The 22,690-nt window shown below is 42.3% G+C and overlaps 2 protein-coding genes across 3 annotated transcripts in view; both read left to right on the forward strand.

The window, feature by feature from the left end:
• Positions 1-22,690, forward strand: part of LOC139210467 (spectrin beta chain, non-erythrocytic 1) — a 122,322-nt gene that overhangs the window by 59,006 nt on the left and 40,626 nt on the right. For both annotated transcript variants that reach the window (XM_070840449.1, XM_070840448.1), the window contains 7 exons: positions 8,287-8,438; positions 16,103-16,276; positions 18,117-18,208; positions 18,481-18,561; positions 20,666-20,781; positions 21,303-21,415; positions 21,525-21,712. In XM_070840449.1, coding sequence (XP_070696550.1) covers positions 8,287-8,438; positions 16,103-16,276; positions 18,117-18,208; positions 18,481-18,561; positions 20,666-20,781; positions 21,303-21,415; positions 21,525-21,712 — 916 coding nt within the window. The remainder of the gene's footprint in view (positions 1-8,286; positions 8,439-16,102; positions 16,277-18,116; positions 18,209-18,480; positions 18,562-20,665; positions 20,782-21,302; positions 21,416-21,524; positions 21,713-22,690) is intronic.
• rps27a (ribosomal protein S27a) overlaps positions 1-22,690 on the forward strand; it is a 263,072-nt gene that overhangs the window by 35,199 nt on the left and 205,183 nt on the right. The gene's annotated exons all lie outside the window — the stretch shown is intronic.

Consider the following 22,690-nt stretch of genomic DNA (forward strand, 5'->3'; position numbering starts at 1 on the left):
TGTGTGTGTGTGTGTGTGTGTGTGTGTGTGACAATGTGATCTTGTCTCTTATCTTGGTGGTGTTTTGTAATGACCTGCACCAGGAATGTAAATGTTACACGGGCTTGGCTGCTTTATCAGAGTGAGTGTGTGTGTGTTTCCTTTAAGGAGGTGTTGCTGTGTAATATGGCAGTGTTTTGTGTGTCTCCTCAAGGACATAAACTTCCTGTCCTGTAGGGCATGTGTGTGTGTGTTTGCGTCTGAATGTCCAAGTAATGTTTGGTCCGAAAGACTTCCAAAAGACTTTGGACCGGTTTTTATCATCACCATTATCTCCAGTGTCTTCTGTAAATAAACGTCCATAAAACCACTAAGAAATCATGTTAAAACACCCTCCTTTATAACTGCAGAACCTGCCTGAGAATCTTCTTGTTTTCAAGTTTTCTTCAGTGTCACAGTAATCCAGCCGTAGGTGTCTGTACTTCCACGTGTACACTGCAGACAGGAGCAGCCAACAACTAATTCAGCACACTTATGGAGGTGTCACTTTGCCAAATTGTGAACAAATACAGGCTACAAAACTGGGACTGAAGTTGTAGCCCATGGCTAACTCAGTGACTTCCTGTTAACATCCCCCAAAACCCCCAAATTGTGGGACCTATAGTTCCTATAGAAAAGTCTGACTGACTTTCTAAGATGTGTTAGGTCAGTCTTACTTCCAAAAAGGATTTTGGATGAGGATGAGCTTGAGTTTAACGTGAGCTAATCCCAATTCAAAGTCCACAGTTAAGTCTGAGCAGTTCCAAGTAAATCAACCGCAACCTGAGCAAGTCCCATCCTGAGCAAACATGTTTTGTATTAGCAAGATAGCTTCTTAATTCTGTCAGTTGTCAGCAGTATGCATGGACTTCAACCTGAGAGGTTTACCTGCTGTTGTTAATTAAGAAACCTTAATGAAATAGGGACCAAAGTAAAGTTTGTTTTTGCCCTATTTTCAGCTTGGAATCAGATGATGCAACACTGGGTGAATGTGTGTGTGAGAGGAGGAGGATCAGGGCTGATTTCTGAATGTGTGAAAGTGTGAACTCGCAAACAAGCTCCACCCTGTTACTGTTCTGCTCAGTAACCGTAGCTCCTCTTCCAGTTTGTGCTCATGCAGGTGCAAACTTGAGACTTGGACTGTTAGTGCTGTTATATTGTTCTTTTCAAAGCCACCAGACTCCATTGACAAAAACAGCATTTTTACCTTGCAGAACAGAGGAGTTGCTGGTCGACTGCTGCCTCAGTCTGTTAGTTAGTTTGTGCTATTGTGTGTTGCACAAATATTGTGTTGGATCCTAACTAACCCTTTAAAATAGAGTAACACAATAAAGGCAAAAATCGTAACATTTTGTTCAAACCCAAACTGAGATGAATATTCTGAATGTGCTGTATAGATCAAATTCAGAGTAATGTCAAATTTGGAATAAAAGTGGAATATTAGCGTGCATGTAAACGTGTGTCCTGAGACCTGAAACGCTCTAATTGTAAGTAGTTAACTTGTAGTTTGCCACTGAAGACTTGAGACTCGATGGACTCAATAAGTGTGTAACACAGTTCTGGGTGAAAATGTCATTGAGTAAACAGACATATGGTTTCAGTCAGTTCAACAGTCTGATAATCAGTCAGTCAGTGTTCAGCAGCCCTCAATAGTCCTCTGTTCCTAATTCTGGCTCACTACCTCCTCCGATGGGAATACACCGCAGCACTGTGTGTGTGTGTGTGTGTGTGTGTGTGTGTGTGTGTGTGTGTGTGTGTGTGTGTGTGTGTGTGTGTGTGTGTGTGTGTGTGTGTGTGTGTGTGTGTGTGTGTGTGTGTGTGTGTGTGTGTGTGTGTGTGTGTGTGTGTGTGTGTGTGTGTGTGTGTGTGTGTGTGTAAAACCTCTCTTTTTGGTTTTGACCACACACACACACAGCGTCTCATTCACTTCCATTCATTCCGACTCTGCTCTCATATTTCAGACAATAACAGAGGTCAGTGTTATTGGCTGAGACACTGACAGGCTCAGTATTGTGTCGTGTGATTGGTTGAAAGAATCTGACAGTCTCCTGCTGTTTGTCTGCAGGATGTTGAGTTTCTCTGCCCAGCAGCAGAAACATGATGTTACAGGTTTTCTTCATGGATTCTGTTTCACATCCTGCTCACAAGGAGACATTTTCAGTTAATTTGGCATCTTCTTACACATTATTTTATAGGTTTGTTTTAAAGGGTAACATCAGTATTTTTGAACACAGGTCCCATTTATATATATTCTGATGTCTAAATGACTGGTAGGTACAAAAGGTGTTGGAACTGATGAGCCCTGCTGCCCCATTATATCACTCTTCAAAAGCCACCAGACTCCATTGACAAAAACAGTAATTTTACAAACTAACTGATTGAGGCAGGGTTAGAAGAGCAGCTCCTGTGCTCTGCCAGGAGCCAGTGGAGTCGCCCACCCTGGGCTATTAGAAAGAATGTGCCTGGCACTAATACTCTTCCTCATCATTTAGTAAGACACAAGAGAATATTAATGTGTGTAAAAAGAACACCCTACAGGAGCCCATTACACTACAATGTCAGGTAATAATTAAAACCTGCAACACAGAGGCACATAAAACATATTCAACACTAGCTGAATCACACACAGTGGACACTCATGTTGTACACACAATACGTAGAATAATCACGAGCATGACGAAGGAAATGCGTTCCACTGATCTGAAGTAAAGCACACACACATTCTCTCACACACACACACACACACACACAGTAAGGATAACATTCAGCGGCCTCCCTGCTCCTCCTATGGGAGATCAGGAATGCTGGAATCCTGGAATTGCGAAACTGGAAGTGTGTATTTTGATAAGGTTATATGATCGTGTGTGTGTGTGTGTTTGGTTAATGTCATGCGATCCGCCGTGAATGGCCCAGAACTGGGTTGGATTTGGAAACACACCACAGACTGAGTATTAGTGGAAACAGATGTTTGATATGTTCGGCCTGTCTAACACACACAGACACATGAAGTCTACACGGTCATAGCTACGCTCCTCCTCCTCCTCCTCCTCCTCCTCCTCCTCCACCTACTCCTCCTCTTCCCCTCCTTTCTCCTTCTCCTCATCTTCCCACTTCTCCTCTCCCTCCTTCCCCTCTTCTTACCCCATCCACCTCCTCTCTCCTGTTCAGCAGAGGACATTTTTATGTTAAAGGGTCATTCCGTGCTGACAACGAGGTGTCGGCTGTGTTTGAAGGCTCCTCCCAGGCTCCTTCAAAGATGTGTCCAGACTCTGGTTGGGTTTCAGTAGCCGGCTTTAGTTTTGGATCCAGTTTAGGTTTTAAATTCAAGAGACGACACCACCTGTGCACCAGTAGATTCTTACCAAAGGTGTTTCAATGTGACCGCCAGCTCGCCCACCCTCACTTCTAAAATGACATAAAACTTTGTTAGACGTAGTAGATGACAAGTCGTCTCCAGTCTTCCTCCTAATCTTTCAGTCCACCTCTTCCTACTCATGTATCTAATCTAGGATTTATTTTAGATGTGTGTGTGTGTGTGTGTGTGTGTGTGTGTGTGTGTGCGTGCGTGTATGTCAACACCTACACAAAACCAAATATTAGTCATTCGTGGATGAGGGAGGGAACAGTAAGATCATAACTAACTGCTGAGACATTTTCCGAAAATCCCCCAGCCACACACACACACACACACACACACTTAATCTTAACCTAAATCACATTAACACACACTCTGGACTATATCTGTGTATGGGTGTGTGTTTTCAGTCATCACCCTTGGGAGCACAGCTGTGTGTGTGTGATAAGATACATCATTTTTAGTGTGCTGTTTCTCAGGAGGTTTTTTTCAGTGATGCCGTTCTCAGTATAAGCCCCCCCCCCCCCCCCCCCCCGTCCGTCCGTTGGGGGTCGGGCTGAGATGACCCTGACCCCGACACTGACCTTAACCGAATGTGTAAATGAAAGAAGCTGATTGGTGGAGCTGCTCTGGCCTGGACTTAGCTGGGCAGGAGCGCTGCCTGAAGGCTCAGTTCAGGACACAAATCTTCTGTTTGTGGCTCTTTTCTTTTGTATCTACAGAGAAGCCTAATTACAGCTGGATCATGTTCTTACTTCCTTTCCCTTCCTGTGTTTTTCTTTCCTTTCATGCTATTTTTTTCTTACCTCACTTGCCTTTGCCTCCTTTCCTTTCCTTTCCTTTTCCTCCCATCGTTCTCCAACTGTTTAAATATTTGGAGAAAGATGTTAATTGTTTTTTATTTTAGGGGATTTTGGTGAACTGAAATTGCCAAAAGTTAAATAAAATGTTTATTAGTTGCCACCATGTCCTCATCTGCCCTCACAGTGTGTGTGTGTGTGTGTGTGTGTGTGTGTGTTGAAATGGACAATGACGTGTATGTGTATTGAAACTGTGTTATGAATTCTTGTCATATCACAACCTTGACTTCCCATGATGCCTTACAATTGTTCTCTGTGTGTGTGTGGCTTATGAGAATGATACATTCACACGATGATACGAGGAATGATGCCTCTCACATGATGTTCAGGCTGTACATTCCTTTCTGTGTGTGTGTGTGTGTGTGTGTGTGTGTGTGTGAGGCGTTCATTGTAAGTGGGAGGAGACATTGATTCTTTTTTTTTTTGTTTTGTTTTTTGTCCCAATGGAGACAAACAAGTCCACACCCCTGTCTGGCCTGTGTGTGTGTGTGTGTGTGTGCGTGCGTGTGTCTGGCCTGTGTATGTGTGTGTGTGTGTGTGTGTGTTTCCTCAGGCTCAGGTTAAGGTCATCCTGTGCTGTAATTATGTGTGTGTGTGTGTGTATGTGTGTGTTATTGACCCACAGAGAGTCAAGCCATCAATACATCACTGTCTACTCCAGCGCTAATAACACACACACACACTCACTGTGTCTTGTGGATTCAGCAGTATCCAGAAAGCCAGGAATGGTAATTGAAGCCATTGACATTGAGTTCTGCTTAGGTGTATGTGTGTGTGTGTGTGTGTGTGTGTGTGTGTGTGTGTGTGTGTGTGTGTGTGTACCTTAGCATTAGCAGGACAAACCACTTTATTTAGCTCAATGCTAAACGACTTCTGTTGGAAATGTTATCGAATTCCGCTGCAGCTAAAACTGAAATATTGATATAGTCCCTTAGACACTGATAAACCCTCGAGCCTTTGTTTCAGTTTGGTTTGGTTTGGTCATAGAACAACCTTCACATAAGGCACTGAAATCACACACATTGACAAATATGCAGTCAAGTCTCACATTTTAAGTCAAATCTTAAGGCTTTTTTCCTCTGTGTCATTGTGAAAAGAGCAGCACAGGAACACAGACTGTGATCTTTTATAAAGTCCCGTCTCAGTGAACTGACAAAAGCCAAGTGTGCTGGAATCAGAGAGGACTGGTGGAACTAGAGGGCAGTACGCTGCACGTCCTGTATCTTCACCACTCCTTCCCATTGTCGAATGCTAGCTTAATCAAAATGAATGGTTACTACTTGAAAAATATTTGAAATGGTGTTGAGTAAAAATAAATGTGTACAGATTTGAAAAAAAAGAGGAAAGAGGCCAGAGCTCCAGACAGAGCACCACCTTTGAATATTGATAATAGAAGTGATACACACACACACACACACACACGCATACATGCACTCTACAAGCCTGGGCTCTATGGGTGGAGTTGAGCATTTTTTGTGTGTTTGTTTTCCTGCTGGGACGAGCATCTGCTTCTTTTTCAGCACAGGAAGGGGAAGCCCCACCACCCACACACACACACCCACCCACCCACACACACACACACACACACACAGAGGCCAGATAGCAAGTGGACACACAGCACTGCGTGCCTGTAGAAAATACAGGAGGAAGCATGAAGATGGAGATAAGATGCACTGCAGATCAAAGAAGGACATTTACGTGTTACTGACAGATTCACAGAAGTCATTTTTCAAGCAAAAAGGCCAAAAAAGTAACATTTCCAAGTTCTCAAATGTGAGGATTTTCTGCTTTCCTCAGTCTTACATTGTAATAAATTTAGTATTTTCAGATTTGGAAAAGTTGGTTCGACAGAACAACACGTTTGATGGAGTCACTTTAGGTTCTAGGACTCGATCAAAGGCTTTTGTCGCTGTCTCCTAATGTTTTTTAGACCAAATGATTAATCAAGAAAATAACCTACAAATTGACAAACATAAGAAATAGTTGCAGCCCTAGAAAAATGTGTGTATATATATATATTTGGGCCAAACCAGTGTTTTTACAGGATAAGGGCTCTCATATTCCAGCAGTACATTACTGTGAACTGGTCTTTGGTGTGTGTACGTATCTGTATTAGCATGTCGCATAAAGCTCCCCTGCTAACAGTGTTTCAAGCTCTGCTCTGTCACCAATGCGGCGTCCCTCCGTGGATGTAACCGATGGATCGTAGACGCAGCGACGCTGTGTGTCCAGCAGCTCCAGCCTGGTATCAGAAACTCCACAGTGTGTTTGTGGGGAGTGATAAAGCTGCTGAATGCCAGTGAACACTGACGCTATTGTGTTGCTCCAAGCTGACACAGACTGAAGGTCATAGATTTTGTATGAATGTTTGTTTGCATGTATAAAAGAAGTCAGGGGTTCTTATCACTTATCTGTGTGTGTGTGTGTGTGTGTGTGTGTTTATCGGTCAGTTTCCTTCCAGAAGTCAAACGGAGTTTATTCGTGTCTCATTTTCTGCATTAAGTTCATGACCTCCTTCCAATTTCTGACTGTTTTGTTTCCGTCACAATATCCTGGAGCCCACGGTGACCTCGTCAATTGTCTGACAAATCGCTCAAATGTTCAATTTATTATAAAGCAAAGCAGCAAATGCATTTTTTGCATTTGAGAACCTGGAACCGTCACATTTTTTGAATTTCCTCTCAAAAAAGTATTTAAACGATCGGTGGAGGATAAAATTTGCTGCCGTCTAGTTTTCTGTCGATCGACTAATTGATATCAACTATCAATCAACTAATCGTTGCAGCTCTACAACAAAAATGAAGAAAAAACACAGACTCGTGAGAGTAATTGTAATTAGCAGTTTCTGTCTTAAATAAATAGCATCAACATTCAAGTCGCAGTTCAAGAATTCCAGACAAACACGGACACCTCATATCAGCCAAAATGTATCTTTTTAATTAATTAAACCCAAAATTAATGGGAATAGTGATATATTGACTTTGCACAATACTTTTTAACTGTCGCAAGACCGGGTAAGCAAATCCATTAGAGTAATGTGTATTAATAATGTGTAATAAGTGTATTAACAGAGGAAAAGAGCCATATCTTGTTCACAGATCCAACACACTGCATCAGTATTAGCTATGACATGACCTCTCTTCATTCAACGTCGCTTCTTTGTCATCGTCAGTATGATTATAAAATCCAGTGTTTCCACCTTTGGTTTCCATCAGTCAGTCTTGGTTGGTTGCTGGCAGCGAGTCACCAACGTCTGATCACAAGTTGAAGTTTAAAGACTTGGTGAGATTGGAGTGTCAACAGGCTGCTGACCTCTGACCTTTGACCTCTGTCTCATGAAATAATCGTGTTAGAGAAACTGAATCTGCAGCAGCTGTGTGTGTGTGTGTGTGTGTGTGCGCGCGCATGTGTGTGGGTCACGCCCTGTCCTCCCTCTCGGTGCCAGGTTGCGTAACTTCCTCCTTAGAGTAGGTTGCCATGGCAACTGAGTCGAGTCGAGTTCAGCAGAGGAAATGCTCTGATATACTGTGTATTCACATGCGTACACACACACACACACATAAACTTTGAGTCTCTGCAGCACTATATGTGATGACACTCTCAATGTGTCTGTGTGTGCGTGCGAGCAGTAACAATAACCATCAGGCCTCTGGGAAATAAACTAAGTTGTGTTGCAGACAGCAGGTGTCTACTGTCAGACTGCAGTTCGTGTGTATGTGTGTGTGTGAATATTTACAGCAGTGATTTAGATTTAGTCTGTCTTTGTCAGGCACAGGAAACCTCTCCCACACACACACACTAGTTCTCCAGGAACAATGAGCCTATGTGATGCTGAGAACACACACACACACACACACACACAGGAAACACATACACATCGAAACACACCTGGAGGACTCATACGTGCTGCTCTGACTGTCAGAAACCTTTAGAAACAAGAGTTTGACAAATGAGTTTATTTTCTCATTTGTCAAACTCTTGTCCACGTCCACTTACTGGCTTTATCCAGAGCTTTCAGTTTCCTGATCCTCTCTCTTCCTCTGTCTTGTCCAGATGAGCGTGAGGCGGTGCAGAAGAAGACCTTCACCAAGTGGGTGAACTCTCACCTGTCCAGAGTCTCCTGTCGGATCACCGACCTCTACATGGACCTTAGGGATGGACGCATGCTCATCAAACTGCTGGAGGTCCTTTCAGGAGAGAGACTGGTACGTAACGTCACTGTAGAGGCTTTTATTTTGAAAGGCAGGGAGGTACAGGGAAAGGAGCTGGTCAACATTTTGGAAAATCCTGGTGCCTTTGACTCTTTCAGGTCTTTTGGTGGTGGTTTCACATTGTGGCAACATTTCTGTAAAACTTGCAGCATAAATCTGCAAAGATATGATCTGAATGCAGTCATGTTAATGTACAGAACACACATTCTCAAGAGCACTGTGATAAATGTTTTATTTTGATTTAATTTCTTACATATAAAAAAGACAAAGTGAGTTTGATAAGCTCAGATTTTAAGTTGTAGATGAGAATCTTCTCATATCAAATAGGCCTGTAAAATAATTTTGTTATTTTTTTCAGGATAAATAGAAAAATAAAACATATTACTTATTAACTATCTGTCTTCCAGTCTCTGTGAAAACAGGAATCACACTGTTCATTAATTAAGGCTTCAAGAGCAGATTAGCATTATTTCCAGTGACAGTCCCTCCCTGGCTGCACACACATGAACAGCTGCTGGGTGTCTCTACTCTCCCACTCGTCATATCTGGTTGTTTGAACACTGACATTTATAACTCTCGCAATCATTAACAACAAACCACCACCATCACTCTCTGTCTCTGTCGCTTTTTGTTGCGTATTAGTGTGTGTAGCTTAGTTTTGATGTAGCTTATGGTGTTAGCAAGTTAGCTTTGATAAACCTGAGCAGATGTAAATGAATGGCATCAGCACATGTAATGTTTATAACATGAGTGTTTGTAAATCAGAAACAAATAATGGTAACGGACATGAATTCAGTTGCATGAGAAACATCCCATTTTCCTCCAAAATAAAGTGAATCCTCTGGTCTTCAGCCCCTCAGATGGGGGAGGACATCAACACTGTTGTTATTGCAGCCGACAGCAGAACAATCTGTTGCTCTGCTCGTATCATCAATATCTTATTATTATTATTAGAAGACAGCGAGGTGGACTCAGGTTTTCAGTGGGTGGGACCATCAGCCTGCTGCAAGAAGTCATATGATCAACAGATCCCTGCATGTGAGGTCACGAGAGGGGCCTAATCTAAACGGAGCATTTTAGAGAGGAGAGAATATGGTCTTTTCTCATAGTGTGAGGGTCCCTACAGATACCATAGACACAGTTATGTTGAAAAGGCATTAGAAAGTGCATTTTGCATATTATGTCCCCTTTAATGATCAGTTGCTCACAATAAGAATATCCAGAGAAACATTTTACAGAACGTCCCATCCTGAAATCATTTATCTGACTTTCAGGCAAGCAGCAGTGTTTTACATGATCTCTAATAAGTGATGACACTAATGAGAATGATTTTCAGGGGACTTTCAGTGGTCAAGTTAACATCACATCTGTATTCATTGTCTTCACAGAGCTGTGGATGATGAACAGACCCATTCAGGGTCATTAACCTTCGTGTTTACTCCTGTCAGGTGGTTAAATAACTGGATAAATCTGAGACTGAATTAAAAACCTGTCTGATGGTTTGACAAACACGCATGTTGGATGAGGTACAGCAGGAACAGATTCTCAGCAGTTGCTTTTCCGCTGACCAGTATCCAAAGTGTTAAATCATGGAAATATTTAATGAATCAGTCAAAGCAAACACAGGCGCTGTCTTTGACTTTGCATTACTTTTGTGTTCAAGCTGCTCAGACATTCTTGTAGGTGACACATTAATGTTGCGAATAATGAAACTTACACTGACAGAAGTTTTCATTGTAAAAGTCCCAGAGTGCATAAATGATAAGAAGGAAATGTTGATTGGTGTGTTTGGCCTGTCTTTGTGTGTGTGAGCATGTCTTTTTTTTATAGTTGTGAGAACAAATTTTTGTTTTACACCAGACATTTTGCCTGTGAGGATATTTTGCCTGGTCATCACTGCTTCAAAACTTCAAAAGGTCGTTTGAGGGCTGAGATTTGGTGTTAAGATAAAGGTGAGAATTAGGTTAAGGGAAGGATTAGCCGTTGATTTGTCACAGCTAAGTTAAGGGTTACTGAGTGTCCTCTCAACTATAGAGAGACAAGAATGTGTGTGTGTGTTGTGAGTGACTGACGGACGGACGGACGTCCACTTGGAGATACAGTTTCTACTGGTCTGCCGTCACCATAGCAACAGGAATACATTACTGTTAGTCTTGCTGCGCTTTGTGTTTCTATCCGCCTGCCTGCCAGGATATCTGCATTGCTTGAAAAATCTTAAAAATCATTGAGTTCAGTTGGCTCAGAAAAAGGCCACTGATGATAAAAAAGTGTTGAATCTTGTCTCTTTTCTGATGAAGGCCGTACTTTTAGTTATTAAAATGTATCTGTATGGGACTGGAGACTGTTTCACATATATTATCTGCTGCAGCTGCTTGGGAGCTCACTGTGTTGATTCAAGTGTTGATTTTAGCACCAATTTTACTGAACTTGAATACATTTTTTTATTTGTTTCCTATCACCAGGTAATGTGCATTAATTCGTCATATTATTAGGAATTATTGTTGTAAACTGCTGGGAGGTACTGAAAAGATGTGTATGAATAGCAAAAAAACATAGTTGCAGCTGGTTTTCCATACGTTGGTGGCTGTGATCATGACTGTGGTCGCTTTAAGTTCACACAATTCTGTGTGGTATTAAAAGTATGACTCTGAAAACAGAGCCTGAACCCTGCACAAATTTCACCCCCCCCGCCTTGTGACTTCCAGTGCTACAAGCCAAACTCCCTTCCTCTTCTTCTTCTTCTTCTTGGCCGTCTCGCCAGTCTCTCCTCTCTCCTCTCTGCTGTCATCCGGCCTTTTCACAACCTGTCAAACACACGGAGAGAGAAGACACAGTCAGCCAGGACTTAAATATAACTTCACTCTATACACTGATTATTTCACATTCTACCACTTTATTTTAGTTCTACAGTTTTCCATGTTTGTTGTTGGGACAAAGCGCCAGAGAATCTGTAGCATCATGGAGGAGGAAGTCAGGAGAGGAAAAATGAGGACAAAGGGAAAAGAGGGAGGATGAATTAGTGGGAGTGGAGAAAGAATGAGAGACATGACTTGGGGGGGAAAAAAGGTTATTGGCATACATTTTGAAATAAACCCGAGTAATAGTAAAGTGGTGAGTAGGACAGATGGGGGGGAATAACAGTGGGAGACAGTGTGGGGGGTGCTAGAGTTGTGAAAGGGGTCATTGAGTAACTTTCAGGGTTTACATGAAGCCAAAACGCCCCCAGAAGCAGCAGAAGAATCTGAGAGCGAGCGGCTGCTTCCACATTGCAGAGGCAACATTTAAAGGGTACTTCCAACAACTACACCATAGTTATCATAGCCAGTAGAAATGATGGACAAAGCCATGAAAGAAGCTAAGTTCTTAAGTGAGCTTTGGGGACATGGTGACATCTACAACACTGTTAATCGGTAGTCATCAGCACATTAAGGCTGCACTTAAGGAGAACGCTGGTGCTATTCTATGTTTTTCTCATTGTCAATAAGTCCTATGAAAAGACTAAAGTGAACGATGTGTTAGTCCGTCTCTCAGCACCTTCTGACACCCTGTCAGCCCTCCGCTCTAAGCCCACTGGTTCCTACTGAAGATGTCAAAACTTTAAAAACACCGATCAAAAGGCTCAGTGATCATCTCAAACCTGGGCCGTATTTTTACGTAAAAGCGAGTCCACTAAAAATGCTGGTTTTTGCCACTGACAGGCGCAGATTGTTATTCTGTTTTGTCTGTGGAGTCTGGTGTCTTTGAAGAGAGCGATATAACGTCTGTTAGTGGTTAAACCAAAAGGATCTTACAGGTCTGTCTCTGTAGGGATCCTTTCCATAATGTTGTCAGACACTTCTCACAATCTATTCAATTCAATTCAATTCAATTCAATTCAATTCAATTCATTTGTATAGCCCAATATCACAACAGAGTGTCTCACAGTGCTTTACAAAGTTCACTGAAATAAACAAGTGTAAGCGAACAAACAATCTAATAAAGAGTCCAGCAGTCGATGAGGCCAATGGATCAGTCCGATGGATCAGTCCGAGGCATCACCTGCCCTTTATGACCCTCCTTCTTCGGGAAGGAAAAACTCAAAAAACCCAGTGGGAAAAGAGAAACCTCCGGAGCACCACAATGAAGGAGAGATCCAGCTCCCAAGGACGGACAGGCTGGAGCCTTGGACAGACACACATCCATTAATCTGAGCCTGTCAGTGGCACAAAAAACACTTTATTGGGGGGGGTTCCAACACTTTTGGTACCTACCAGTCATTTAGACACCAGAATATGTACAAGTAGGACCCAGGTTTAATAATACAGAAGCTAAGACTGCTAAGAGCAGCCTTAAGACTGCTCCGGATCTGCAAAGACTGCAAAGATCATACATAAATCCTGGTTGAGTAAAAGAGACATTGCAAGCCCTCACAACAAAAAGGAAGGAGCCTGGCAGCTCTATACACAATAAGGCGCATGATAGTTCAGTCTAAAAACAGCTGAAAACCCTCTGATTGGGGAAATTCCCCCTTCAGATCAGCACCAAACTGTTATGCTTAGTTTTTATGGAATAAAGTGCTGATCTGGAGCTGCATGGACCGACCAACACTGAATCTCAGTGTGGTTTGTTGGCTTTGAGCCACCGGCAAACAACAGTCCAAAATATCTCTGGTCTGAGTCCAGGTCCTGAATCACTGAGTGACTTTTAGCTGGGTGGTGTTTATGTGTCTGTGTGAGGAAAGCAAAGACTGCGGTGTTATTGTTGGATGGCGTCCTGGCTGTAGTTGGGAGGGTCAGTGTTGGATAGAGGACATGTGGTGCAGGATGTAACATTGCTGCCCTGACACCTTGGTCATTTGTTTTATTGTAGTTATTTATTATGTAGTGTTTTATTTATATTTCTTAAGACTTAAACAGCATCGCCCATGTAAAGGACTAATGTTACGACCAGAAAGTTGTAATTTAATAATGCGTTTTTGGCAGCGGTTTGTTTTATAACTCACCTTAAATAAAGACTCTGTCTGCTAATGTCAGCAGGAATCGTTAACTCCAGTTCTTCTCCAGCTCATCATGATTAATTCACCAAATGTCATCAGCTTTCAACAGTGTGTTTACTGAATAATGATGTGTACCAAACAATCAATCAATCAATCAAACTTTATTTATATGGCACTTTTCAAACAAATCAGTGCAATTCAAAATGCACAAAACAAACAAAAAAGACAAGAATAAGAGATAGATAGTTAAGTTAATAAAAGGTAAATAATGAGATGTGATATAAGTCCTCCATGGAAGCCACCACTTCCTGTGTCATGTTTCTACAGTAGCCCAGAATGGACAAACAGGATCTTTTGTGATCTTATGTTGAAGCAGCTTGGATTTAGTGTGAACGCAGTGGTTCTAAGAGAAAGGAACAAATGGTCACTGATGCTGACTAACAGATTTTGTGTTGTGAGAAGTTTGTCAACTGGGGGATCATACGTGTTATTTACCTGAAGGCCACTGTAGTATTTCCTAATGGAGGCGTGAGCCGAGGACTATTCTGTCTATCGTGAACTGCACTCTCACTGCTGGATGCCACTAATCCTACACACTGCACCTTTAAAGGTAGAAACTTTCATGTAATGCAATATGAACCTTTAGGGAAAAATAGAAAAGTTACAAATGAATTTGCTGAGTGAAATTTGTGGATGGCCACATAGTAACTAAACTGATTATGACACGCAAGTGAGAGTGACTGATTAATCCCATAGTACATCCACTTCACAATGGACAAACAGCATCAATCAAGTTCAGGAGAGGATGGAAAAAGTCAGAGCAGAGGAGGAGAAGCAGCCAGACAGGAGGCTGAAATGAGGTTGATAATCCCCAGCTGGTCACACATGTTCCCCAGTACAGACTGACTCAGTTTGAAGGTAGATATTGACCAGGCGGACTTTTATTTTATTATCATTTGGTCCGTGTTAATTACATCAGAGCTGTGCTCCTGCAGAACATCCTGTGGCTTTAATCCTCCATGTATCACACAGGCACAGCACAGAGGCTGGTTAAAAAACAGATGGACTCTTTTGAAATTAGTTCTAATATTATTGCAGTTCTGTAGTGACCAATCATTCAATAACAGGAATAGGTCATTGAAGAAACGCGTTTTTTATGCATTTTTATCACCACTTGATTAATCTTTTGAATATTTTCTCCATGCACTGATTAGGTGTTTGGCCTATAAAATGTCAGAAATTATCGATTAGTGTTTCCCAAAGGCCAAGGTGACATCCCTGAATGTCTTGTTTAAGCTTGTCAGTTCAAAGCCACCAGACTCCATTGACAAAAACAGTAATTTTACCCCGCAGTACATGCTGCCTGGATCTGTGAAATTGCTTTGGATCTGAAATAATTTGTTAAAACACCTAATTCACAGCAACTAGACCAGCAATGCCTCCCTGATAAAATCACTGTTTTTGTCAATGGAGTCTGGTGCCTTTTGAAGAGAGCGCTGTGGTTAAACTGCAAGGACCTCACAGGTCTGTCTCTGTAGGGATCCTTTCCATAATGTTGTCAGACACTAAGAATAACAATCTGAGCCTGTCAGTGGAAAAAACAGCTCTGAGGAAGACAGTGTGACGAGCATAGTCAATTCTTTGTTTGTTGTGTAACTACAGAGCTGTCAGACATCTGTCTGATGCAGGACTGAATCTCTGCAGTAAAGTAGGTTATCACCCTAAAAGTCCCTCCTCCAAAATAAAGTCTGAGCCGTCACTCACTTGTTGTCTTTCATTCAGTCAGCTAGAAAACAGCACTGTCACCCAGGTGATGCCAACCTGTGTGTTGTCACAGCAGCATCACAGGGACTTGTTAAATTACTTCAACAAACTCCTTTATTTTGATCCATGTATTAGAGAGGGATGGAGACTTGCCAGTAACTATGTACTGTTACATTAAATGGCAATGACAATTGACATTTAATAATAAAATGTCTGTAGATGGTGATATACTGTTTGTTGTCTTTTCATGTCCAGCATAAATCAGATCCAGAAGACAGTGCTTACATTTTCAAACTATGAAAAAAGGCCAGTTCATTAAACTTTTTTTTCCAAGTCTTCACATCTTCAACAAAATTCAGAAATCACTGTTAAAGCATATGTTTAAGTACGCTACTACAGAAATAAACTGAATAGTCAATAGACAAAATTTTGTTCATTTAAAAACATACAAATTCAAGTTTTTGATCACCAGAATATTTCAGGCTTTTGTTGAGTCATTTGATGAAAAGCTCGACAATCACAGTATGTACATTACAGAAGAAATGTTTCCTCGTGAACATCAATATAAAGCACCAGTTCTTACTGAAGATCTGTGGTTTCTTTAGAAATGAGCTGCAACTGTTGGTTCTGCATGTAATTTATTGGTTTTTGGAGATATTTATTGCTTCAAGTATTAACATCTCTTCCTGTTTTTCGATGTTTACATTTAGAAAATCCTTTTAAATTATGATTTAGTAATGTAGTAAAGTAAAGGTTGTTCTCTTGCATAACAAACCCACTCTCCCTCAGCAGAGAACACTATCAAAACAAGAAGTGTCAGTTTGAAACCACTCAGCTGTGTCCGCAGCTGTTTTCTTCCTCTACACGTTCACGGTTTCCTGGTTTTTTAGGTAAATAAACAGATTTGTTTCTCTTTCAGCCCAAACCCACCAAGGGCCGGATGCGGATCCACTGTCTGGAGAACGTGGACAAGGCTCTGCAGTTCCTGAAGGAGCAGAGGGTCCACCTGGAGAACATGGGCTCCCACGACATTGTCGACGGGAACCACCGCCTCACCCTGGGGCTCATCTGGACCATCATCCTCCGCTTCCAGGTACAATAAGACACCCTAGTTAGCATCCCAAGATGAGATGAATTCACTCAGTCACATCAGCTGTTAACGTGATAAAACATCAGATGAATCCTCATTCATATTTTTAATTAAAAGATAAAGTTCCACGTGATTTCTGCAGGTGTGAAAGCAGAGTCAGTGTAATATTAAATCCTTCATAATCCTACAAATGTCACATTGCTAAATCTTTAATCATTTACTGAAAGATTAAATGTTGTCAGTTAAATGACTTAATATTTTACTGTTATTTGGACATTTTCCAGTTCATCTTTACAACGTTAAACACTGTTAAAGTTCTCCTTCACCTCCCCACGTCCCCCCACAATCAGTCCTGAGCTTCTTTATCTGCTCCAAGCGCGTTCGCCTCACTGAATAAATGAGAGAAAAACACTCGTTAGCGTCACTTCACCATATGCTGATGAGGCTGTCGTGTCATGTCGGGCGGTGATGTCATCTTTGGGGACAGTGAACAGTTGGGTGAAAAGGATTTAGCTTTTATAAGCCGTGAGGATTAAAAAACTCTTTTTAGTGGTTTTAAATCCAGCAGTGGAGGAATGAGGGCGAAATGGAGCCGAGAGCAGATTGACAGACGGGCTTGTGGGTGTGTGTGTGGGTGTGTGGGTGTGTGTGTGTGTGTGTGTGTGTGTGTGTGTGTGTGTGATACGCTTTGGTGGTGTTGATGTTGCTGATTTGTGGCTCAGATGTGGCTCACGCTTCTGTCAGACGGAAACTGATGGATGTCAATCAATGAAGGTGAGGTGTGTGTGTTTGTGGGTGTGCGCTTGCTCTTGTACTACCTTTGTGAGGACCTATTAGAGTTTAAAACTGTTTAGAAAATGGAGGACTTTGGGAAATGAGGACAGTTCCTGTGTGAGGATGTTTTTTTAGAAAGTAGGGACACGTCTGGGTGGCGAGGACTGTATAGGGAGGCGTGGAGGTTTTTGGACAGTGACAGGTTTTACAACGTGAGAACATGAGTTCAAAATGAAGGACGTTTTTTGAGAGTATTTTAGGACAGCTTATCAAAGTCAGGACCATTTGAAGGCTTGAGAGTTGGTTTTAGGGGCATCGTTAGAAGTAGGCGAAGGTTTGGGTTTAGCTGTGAGGTTCAGGCTCGGCCGAGGGGTCAGACGTGTAGCTGCGAGTCTGCAGGCAGCGAACGCATCGTGGCGGTGGATCTTGCTTGGGGTGGATTACACGTGGATGCCAGTGGCTCATGACAAGATTGAAAACAACAACACGTGTGTGTGATGATGTATTTGTTCATCTTGCCTGTCTAGTTGGGAATTTTTTAATGGCGTGTGCATATGTTGGCGCATGTTAAATTTCATCTGTGTTGAAAGGTTTAAAGCTGCATTCAAGGCCCTTAGGCAAATCAGTTAAAAGTTGGCGCTATTTTCACAGTCATTTAATTTCTTTGTGGATGCCATGATCTCTGAGAGAGCTCAGATTTCTGTACACACTGTTGCTCTTAATCTTTTCACGCTGTGGTGTAACTCATCTGGCTTCCTTTACAAATGAGTCTGCAGTTTGCTTAATGACAAGGGAAGAGAGAAAATTTGATTGAACAAATTCCTAAACTAAACTTTAAAATGTGTTTAATCAACTGTCAAACGCCAAGAATGAAGTTTATTCTAACAAATTTAGTGTCTCAGAAAGACAATTACAAACAAATCCAAACTCTTCACTTAGTTCGTAAATAAACCTCAAATTTATGATTCAAAAGAGACGGTTTTGTTGGAAGCTATCGCCTTTCTCAATAAAAGTCTGTTACATCAGCACTCAGCCTGTGTGTGTGTGTGTGTGTGTGTGTGTCTCTCAGATCCAGGACATCAGTGTGGAGACGGAGGACAACAAGGAGAAGAAGTCGGCCAAAGATGCTCTGCTGCTCTGGTGTCAGATGAAGACAGCAGGGTGAGTCTACACGGGCTTAAGGATCCTGTTCCTCCAAAATTCAGACTACATTTCCCATCAGCCCTGTTTCCCCCGAAGCGGGTGAACAAATAAGAAGCCTTTATCTTTCCACCATTAACCAGGATCTCTGAAAGCTTTAGTTCTGTTTGCAGTGAAAGAAAATCGCCTCTTAGATTCAGAGTGGAGGCTGATAACGTTTGACAGTCTGCGTTTTCAGCAGCGTCAGTCGAACATGAGAACCTGACGTGCTGTCCTTTCCTCTTCCTGTCCAGATATCCCAACGTCAACATCCACAACTTCTCCACCAGCTGGAGAGACGGGATGGCCTTCAACGCTCTCATCCACAAGCACAGGTAGGAGCTGAGACTGAGGCTCATCACACAGGCCCGCTGATTCTCATCTTTCACATCTTTCACGGTATAAAAGAAGTGTTTGTGGCCTTTAGGTCTGAAAGTGAAGCTGATGCTGAAGAGCCTTAAACCTGCATTGTTTCTAATGTCCAGCAGGAGGGCTACCTGCTGACTAAGCAATCAGAGGCCAAAACCTAACCAATCAAGCAGAACAGTGACTTCTGGTTTCACAAAAACTAAGATGGCGACTCAAGGCTTCTTGAGGACTGACAGCTTGTCTGTAAATACACAAAAATTGAATAACAAAAAAAAAAAAAATGATTTTGCTGAAATCAGACATCTCAACAAAAAAAGGAAAAAACAATAAAAAGACAACATCAGATAAAAGCAGGTCTGTAAAGATCAAGGTTTTAAGGAGTCAGAGATTGTGTGAGCTTCATCTCCTCACGCAGGTCGGTCCACACACACTTTAGATTTCAGCGCCGGCACAGACCCACCTGGGGATGTGAGGCTCTGGCTCATACAGGGTCAACATATCTGCTCTGTAGCTCGGGGGCCCGACACAGACCTGCTTTAAAGGTGATCAGTATCAAGTCTGAGCATCAATTTAAAATCAAATAGCGAGACGCCAGAAGCCTGGAGGCTCCTATACATTGTTGACATCATTTACTCCAAACAAAATAAAAATCTGACTTCTTTGTATTTAGCCATGACGTTGGTCAATAAAGTGCGATTCATTTCATTATTCTCATCCAGGCAGAAGGTTGTAAGATGTTTCCAAATGCTTGCAGTTGTTTTCTTGCCTGCTGACGAGGTTTTTAAAGAGAAACTCTCTCCGTACTCAAAGCAGAAGAAGTTCCAGCATGACGCCGACCCTCGGGCCCTCTGTGTGTTCTGCAGACAGCCTTCTCCTCTCTGCAGAGCGTCTCAGCTGATCAGTCAGCAGACTGTTTCCCTCTCACCACATGGGCGCTTATAACATTTCTTTATCCAAAACATAAAGAAAACTATGTTTAAACTAAATAAAGAGGACATTCAGACATTTTGTCTCACACCGGAGGAGCAAAATAATCGATTTATCCTCTAAAACCCGTGTTGTTTCCTTCCCACGTGTTCAGTGATGATTAATGATTTGGGGTTTTGTGTTTCCACTTGACCCTTTGTCAAGGCCTTTAATCTGAGATCAGCAATGCTACAACCAAACAGCAGTGACACCAACGCACCAGCCAAATCCAACTTTATTTATAAAGCACATTTAAAAGCAACAAGTGTCGACCCAAGTTGCTACAATATCAGAACAGCCAGAGACCAAAGCCAAAGACAACACAGCAGAAGCACAATAAGTGAAACAGTTTGAAAGACAAAAGGACAAAAGAACAACAGCAGGACAATAAGAAGAAAAGAGGCTGTCATAGTGAGTTAAAGGCCAAGGAATAAAAGTGTGTCTTTAGGCAGGGTTTATTGACAGACAGCGTAGAGGCCTGCCTAAAATGCAGAGGCAACTCCTTCCTAAGTTTTGGCACAACTGCAAAGGTGCGATCTCCCCTGTGCTTCAGCCTTGATCTCAGGACGACTAAGAGGATCTGAGTGACCTTGATGGGAGGTGTGCTTGGAAAAGGTCACAACAGTCGAATGAGACAGGCAACACAAGTGGTTTTGTTCAGTCAGACTGAAAATATCTGGCACATATGAGCTGAAAAGAACAGATTTTTATTCGAGAGGAGCCACAGCTGCTCCTCCTCTCAGCAGCCTGACAGAGGAGTTCTCAGCCTGCAGTCAGAAACTTCCACACAGTCTGTGTTTTACAAAATGATTTCAGTATTTTTAGACTTTGAATATTTTGTTTGGACTAATTTTTGCCCAACAAAATATTAGATAAGTAGAGTTTTCACCAGCATTATATTCCCAACAGTGTTGAGAAGGCTGCAGAGTAACATCCTGTTTACCTTCTTGCTGAAAAATAAGATACAAAAAATCCAAGTAATAAAAAAAACTGTAGCGTCATCCTCTTTGGGAGAACTTGTTCTAAGATCCTGCCCCTGCACCTGATGTCAACCTGTCTCTGTTACTGTTGTTATTTAAAAAAAAATTGTTTGTAATTCCTCAGACCCGACCTGATCGACTTTGATAAGCTAAAGAAATCAAACGCTCACTACAACCTGCAGAATGCCTTCAACCTGGCCGAGCAACACCTGGGCCTCACAAAGCTGCTGGACCCCGAGGGTGAGGAACAGCACACACACACACACACACACACACACACACACACACACACACACACACACACGTCATACCATACACGCCTCATGCCCTCATTAGAAATAAGAAAACACAGAAATTCATACAAAATGAAACTGTACTGAAAATACACACATTCAAAAGCACTTCCTCACTTTTTTTCTTATGAGTGTTGCGAGTGTTGAGTTTTATCTAAAGGAAATGTTTGTGAATCCGGTACCTGAGTGTCAGCCAGTATTTGGAGTGACTAACAAGGTGTCTGTCTGGGAGAGCTTTCTAAGTTTAAAAATAAAAGACATCCTAGAGCTGATCAGCTCATCACGTCTAGGAACGCTGCAGAATAAAATAAGGAGGAATAAAGCTAGGGTAAAATGTGTCAGTACCAGGCCGACCAGTTAACAATGTGACTGTGAAAAACCACTGGAAAATGTCCTGGAAAGGTTGTTTCTTAAAATGAGACAGAAGCCTGATGCACTGACCTTTGTTTTCTGTGCGTGTGCGTGCAGACATCAGCGTGGACCACCCTGATGAGAAGTCCATCATCACCTACGTTGTGACCTACTACCACTACTTCTCCAAGATGAAGGCGCTGAAGGTGGAGGGGAAGAGGATCGGCAAGGTGACCGGCTGCCCCCCACCCTCTCACCCGTGCTCTCACCTCAGTAGACACTTAAAGGACCATGATGGTGTTTTTCTGTTAAACCTGTTTCCTCTGGTGCCTCCTCCAGGTTTTGGACAACGCCATTGAGACGGAGAAGATGATCGAGAAGTACGAGTCTCTGGCGTCAGACCTGCTGGAGTGGATCGAACAGACCATCATCATCCTCAACAACAGGAAGTTTGCCAACTCTCTGGTGGGAGTCCAGCAGCAGCTGCAGGCCTTCAACACCTACCGCACTGTGGAGAAACCGCCAAAGTCAGTCAGCACTCTACACACACACACACACACACACACACACTGACAATTAGGCAGCGTCCAGTTTATTATTTGCAGACATACTGCGCAGGATTTGTTGGTTGCTGTTTGCAGTTGGCCCCTCCTCCTCCTCCTCGGCTCAGCGAGCAAGCTAGAGAGTTTATGAAGAGAGGGAGCTGCGTTGGCGAGAACAAAGCAGTAAATCAGAGCCATAAAAAGCCATTTTCTAATTGTTTCTTTCCAAAGCACAAACAAACACGTCCACACCTCTGCACATCCCTGCGGGGATTCTGCTGATCGCCAAATTTTGTGTGAGTGCAAAAGCCTCATCCTGCTGTCAAACAGAGAGCAGAGGAGAGAGACGTGGTCGCCACATTTTAGGTGACAGCACACACTGTGTGAAATCGGGTAAAAGAATTGGAGAATAAAAAAATCAGCAGGGTCTCTGCAGACACAGGCACTAGAGCGCTGCACTGGGAGCCGCACCAACGCAAATCTCACAGGATCAGGCGGTCAAAGAATGAAAATTGTAGAAATTAGTTCTTTCATATGCGAGTCAAAGATCAACACTGTAACGATGTTGATAAACCGCTGGTTTATTTAGAATAAATACCACTGAACCTCAATACGTTCACTAGCGTTGCCATGGATACTCATATAAGGTTTGAAGGCTGATAATAAGACCTAATAAGAATCATTTTGCCAAATGATTCACAAAAATCAATGTGTTTCATTTAAATGCAGAGGAGGCGAACATGATTTAGGACTGCATTGGGATCTGGGATCTAATGGGATCTGGAACACAGCAGGTGGTGACGGTCAGAAATCCAGCAGGAGCAGAATTTAAAAAACAGTCCTGCTCACATCTCTACGGGTCATATGTGATGATGAAGGGGGATTATTTTTGTATGATCTATTCATTGTTTTTTAGGAAAATCCTGCTCATCCTGCCTTTTTCTTTTACTTCAAACTTCCCTC

This window comes from Pempheris klunzingeri, chromosome 12 (genome assembly GCF_042242105.1).
Source record: "Pempheris klunzingeri isolate RE-2024b chromosome 12, fPemKlu1.hap1, whole genome shotgun sequence".
In the NCBI taxonomy this organism is placed as follows: domain Eukaryota; kingdom Metazoa; phylum Chordata; class Actinopteri; order Acropomatiformes; family Pempheridae; genus Pempheris; species Pempheris klunzingeri.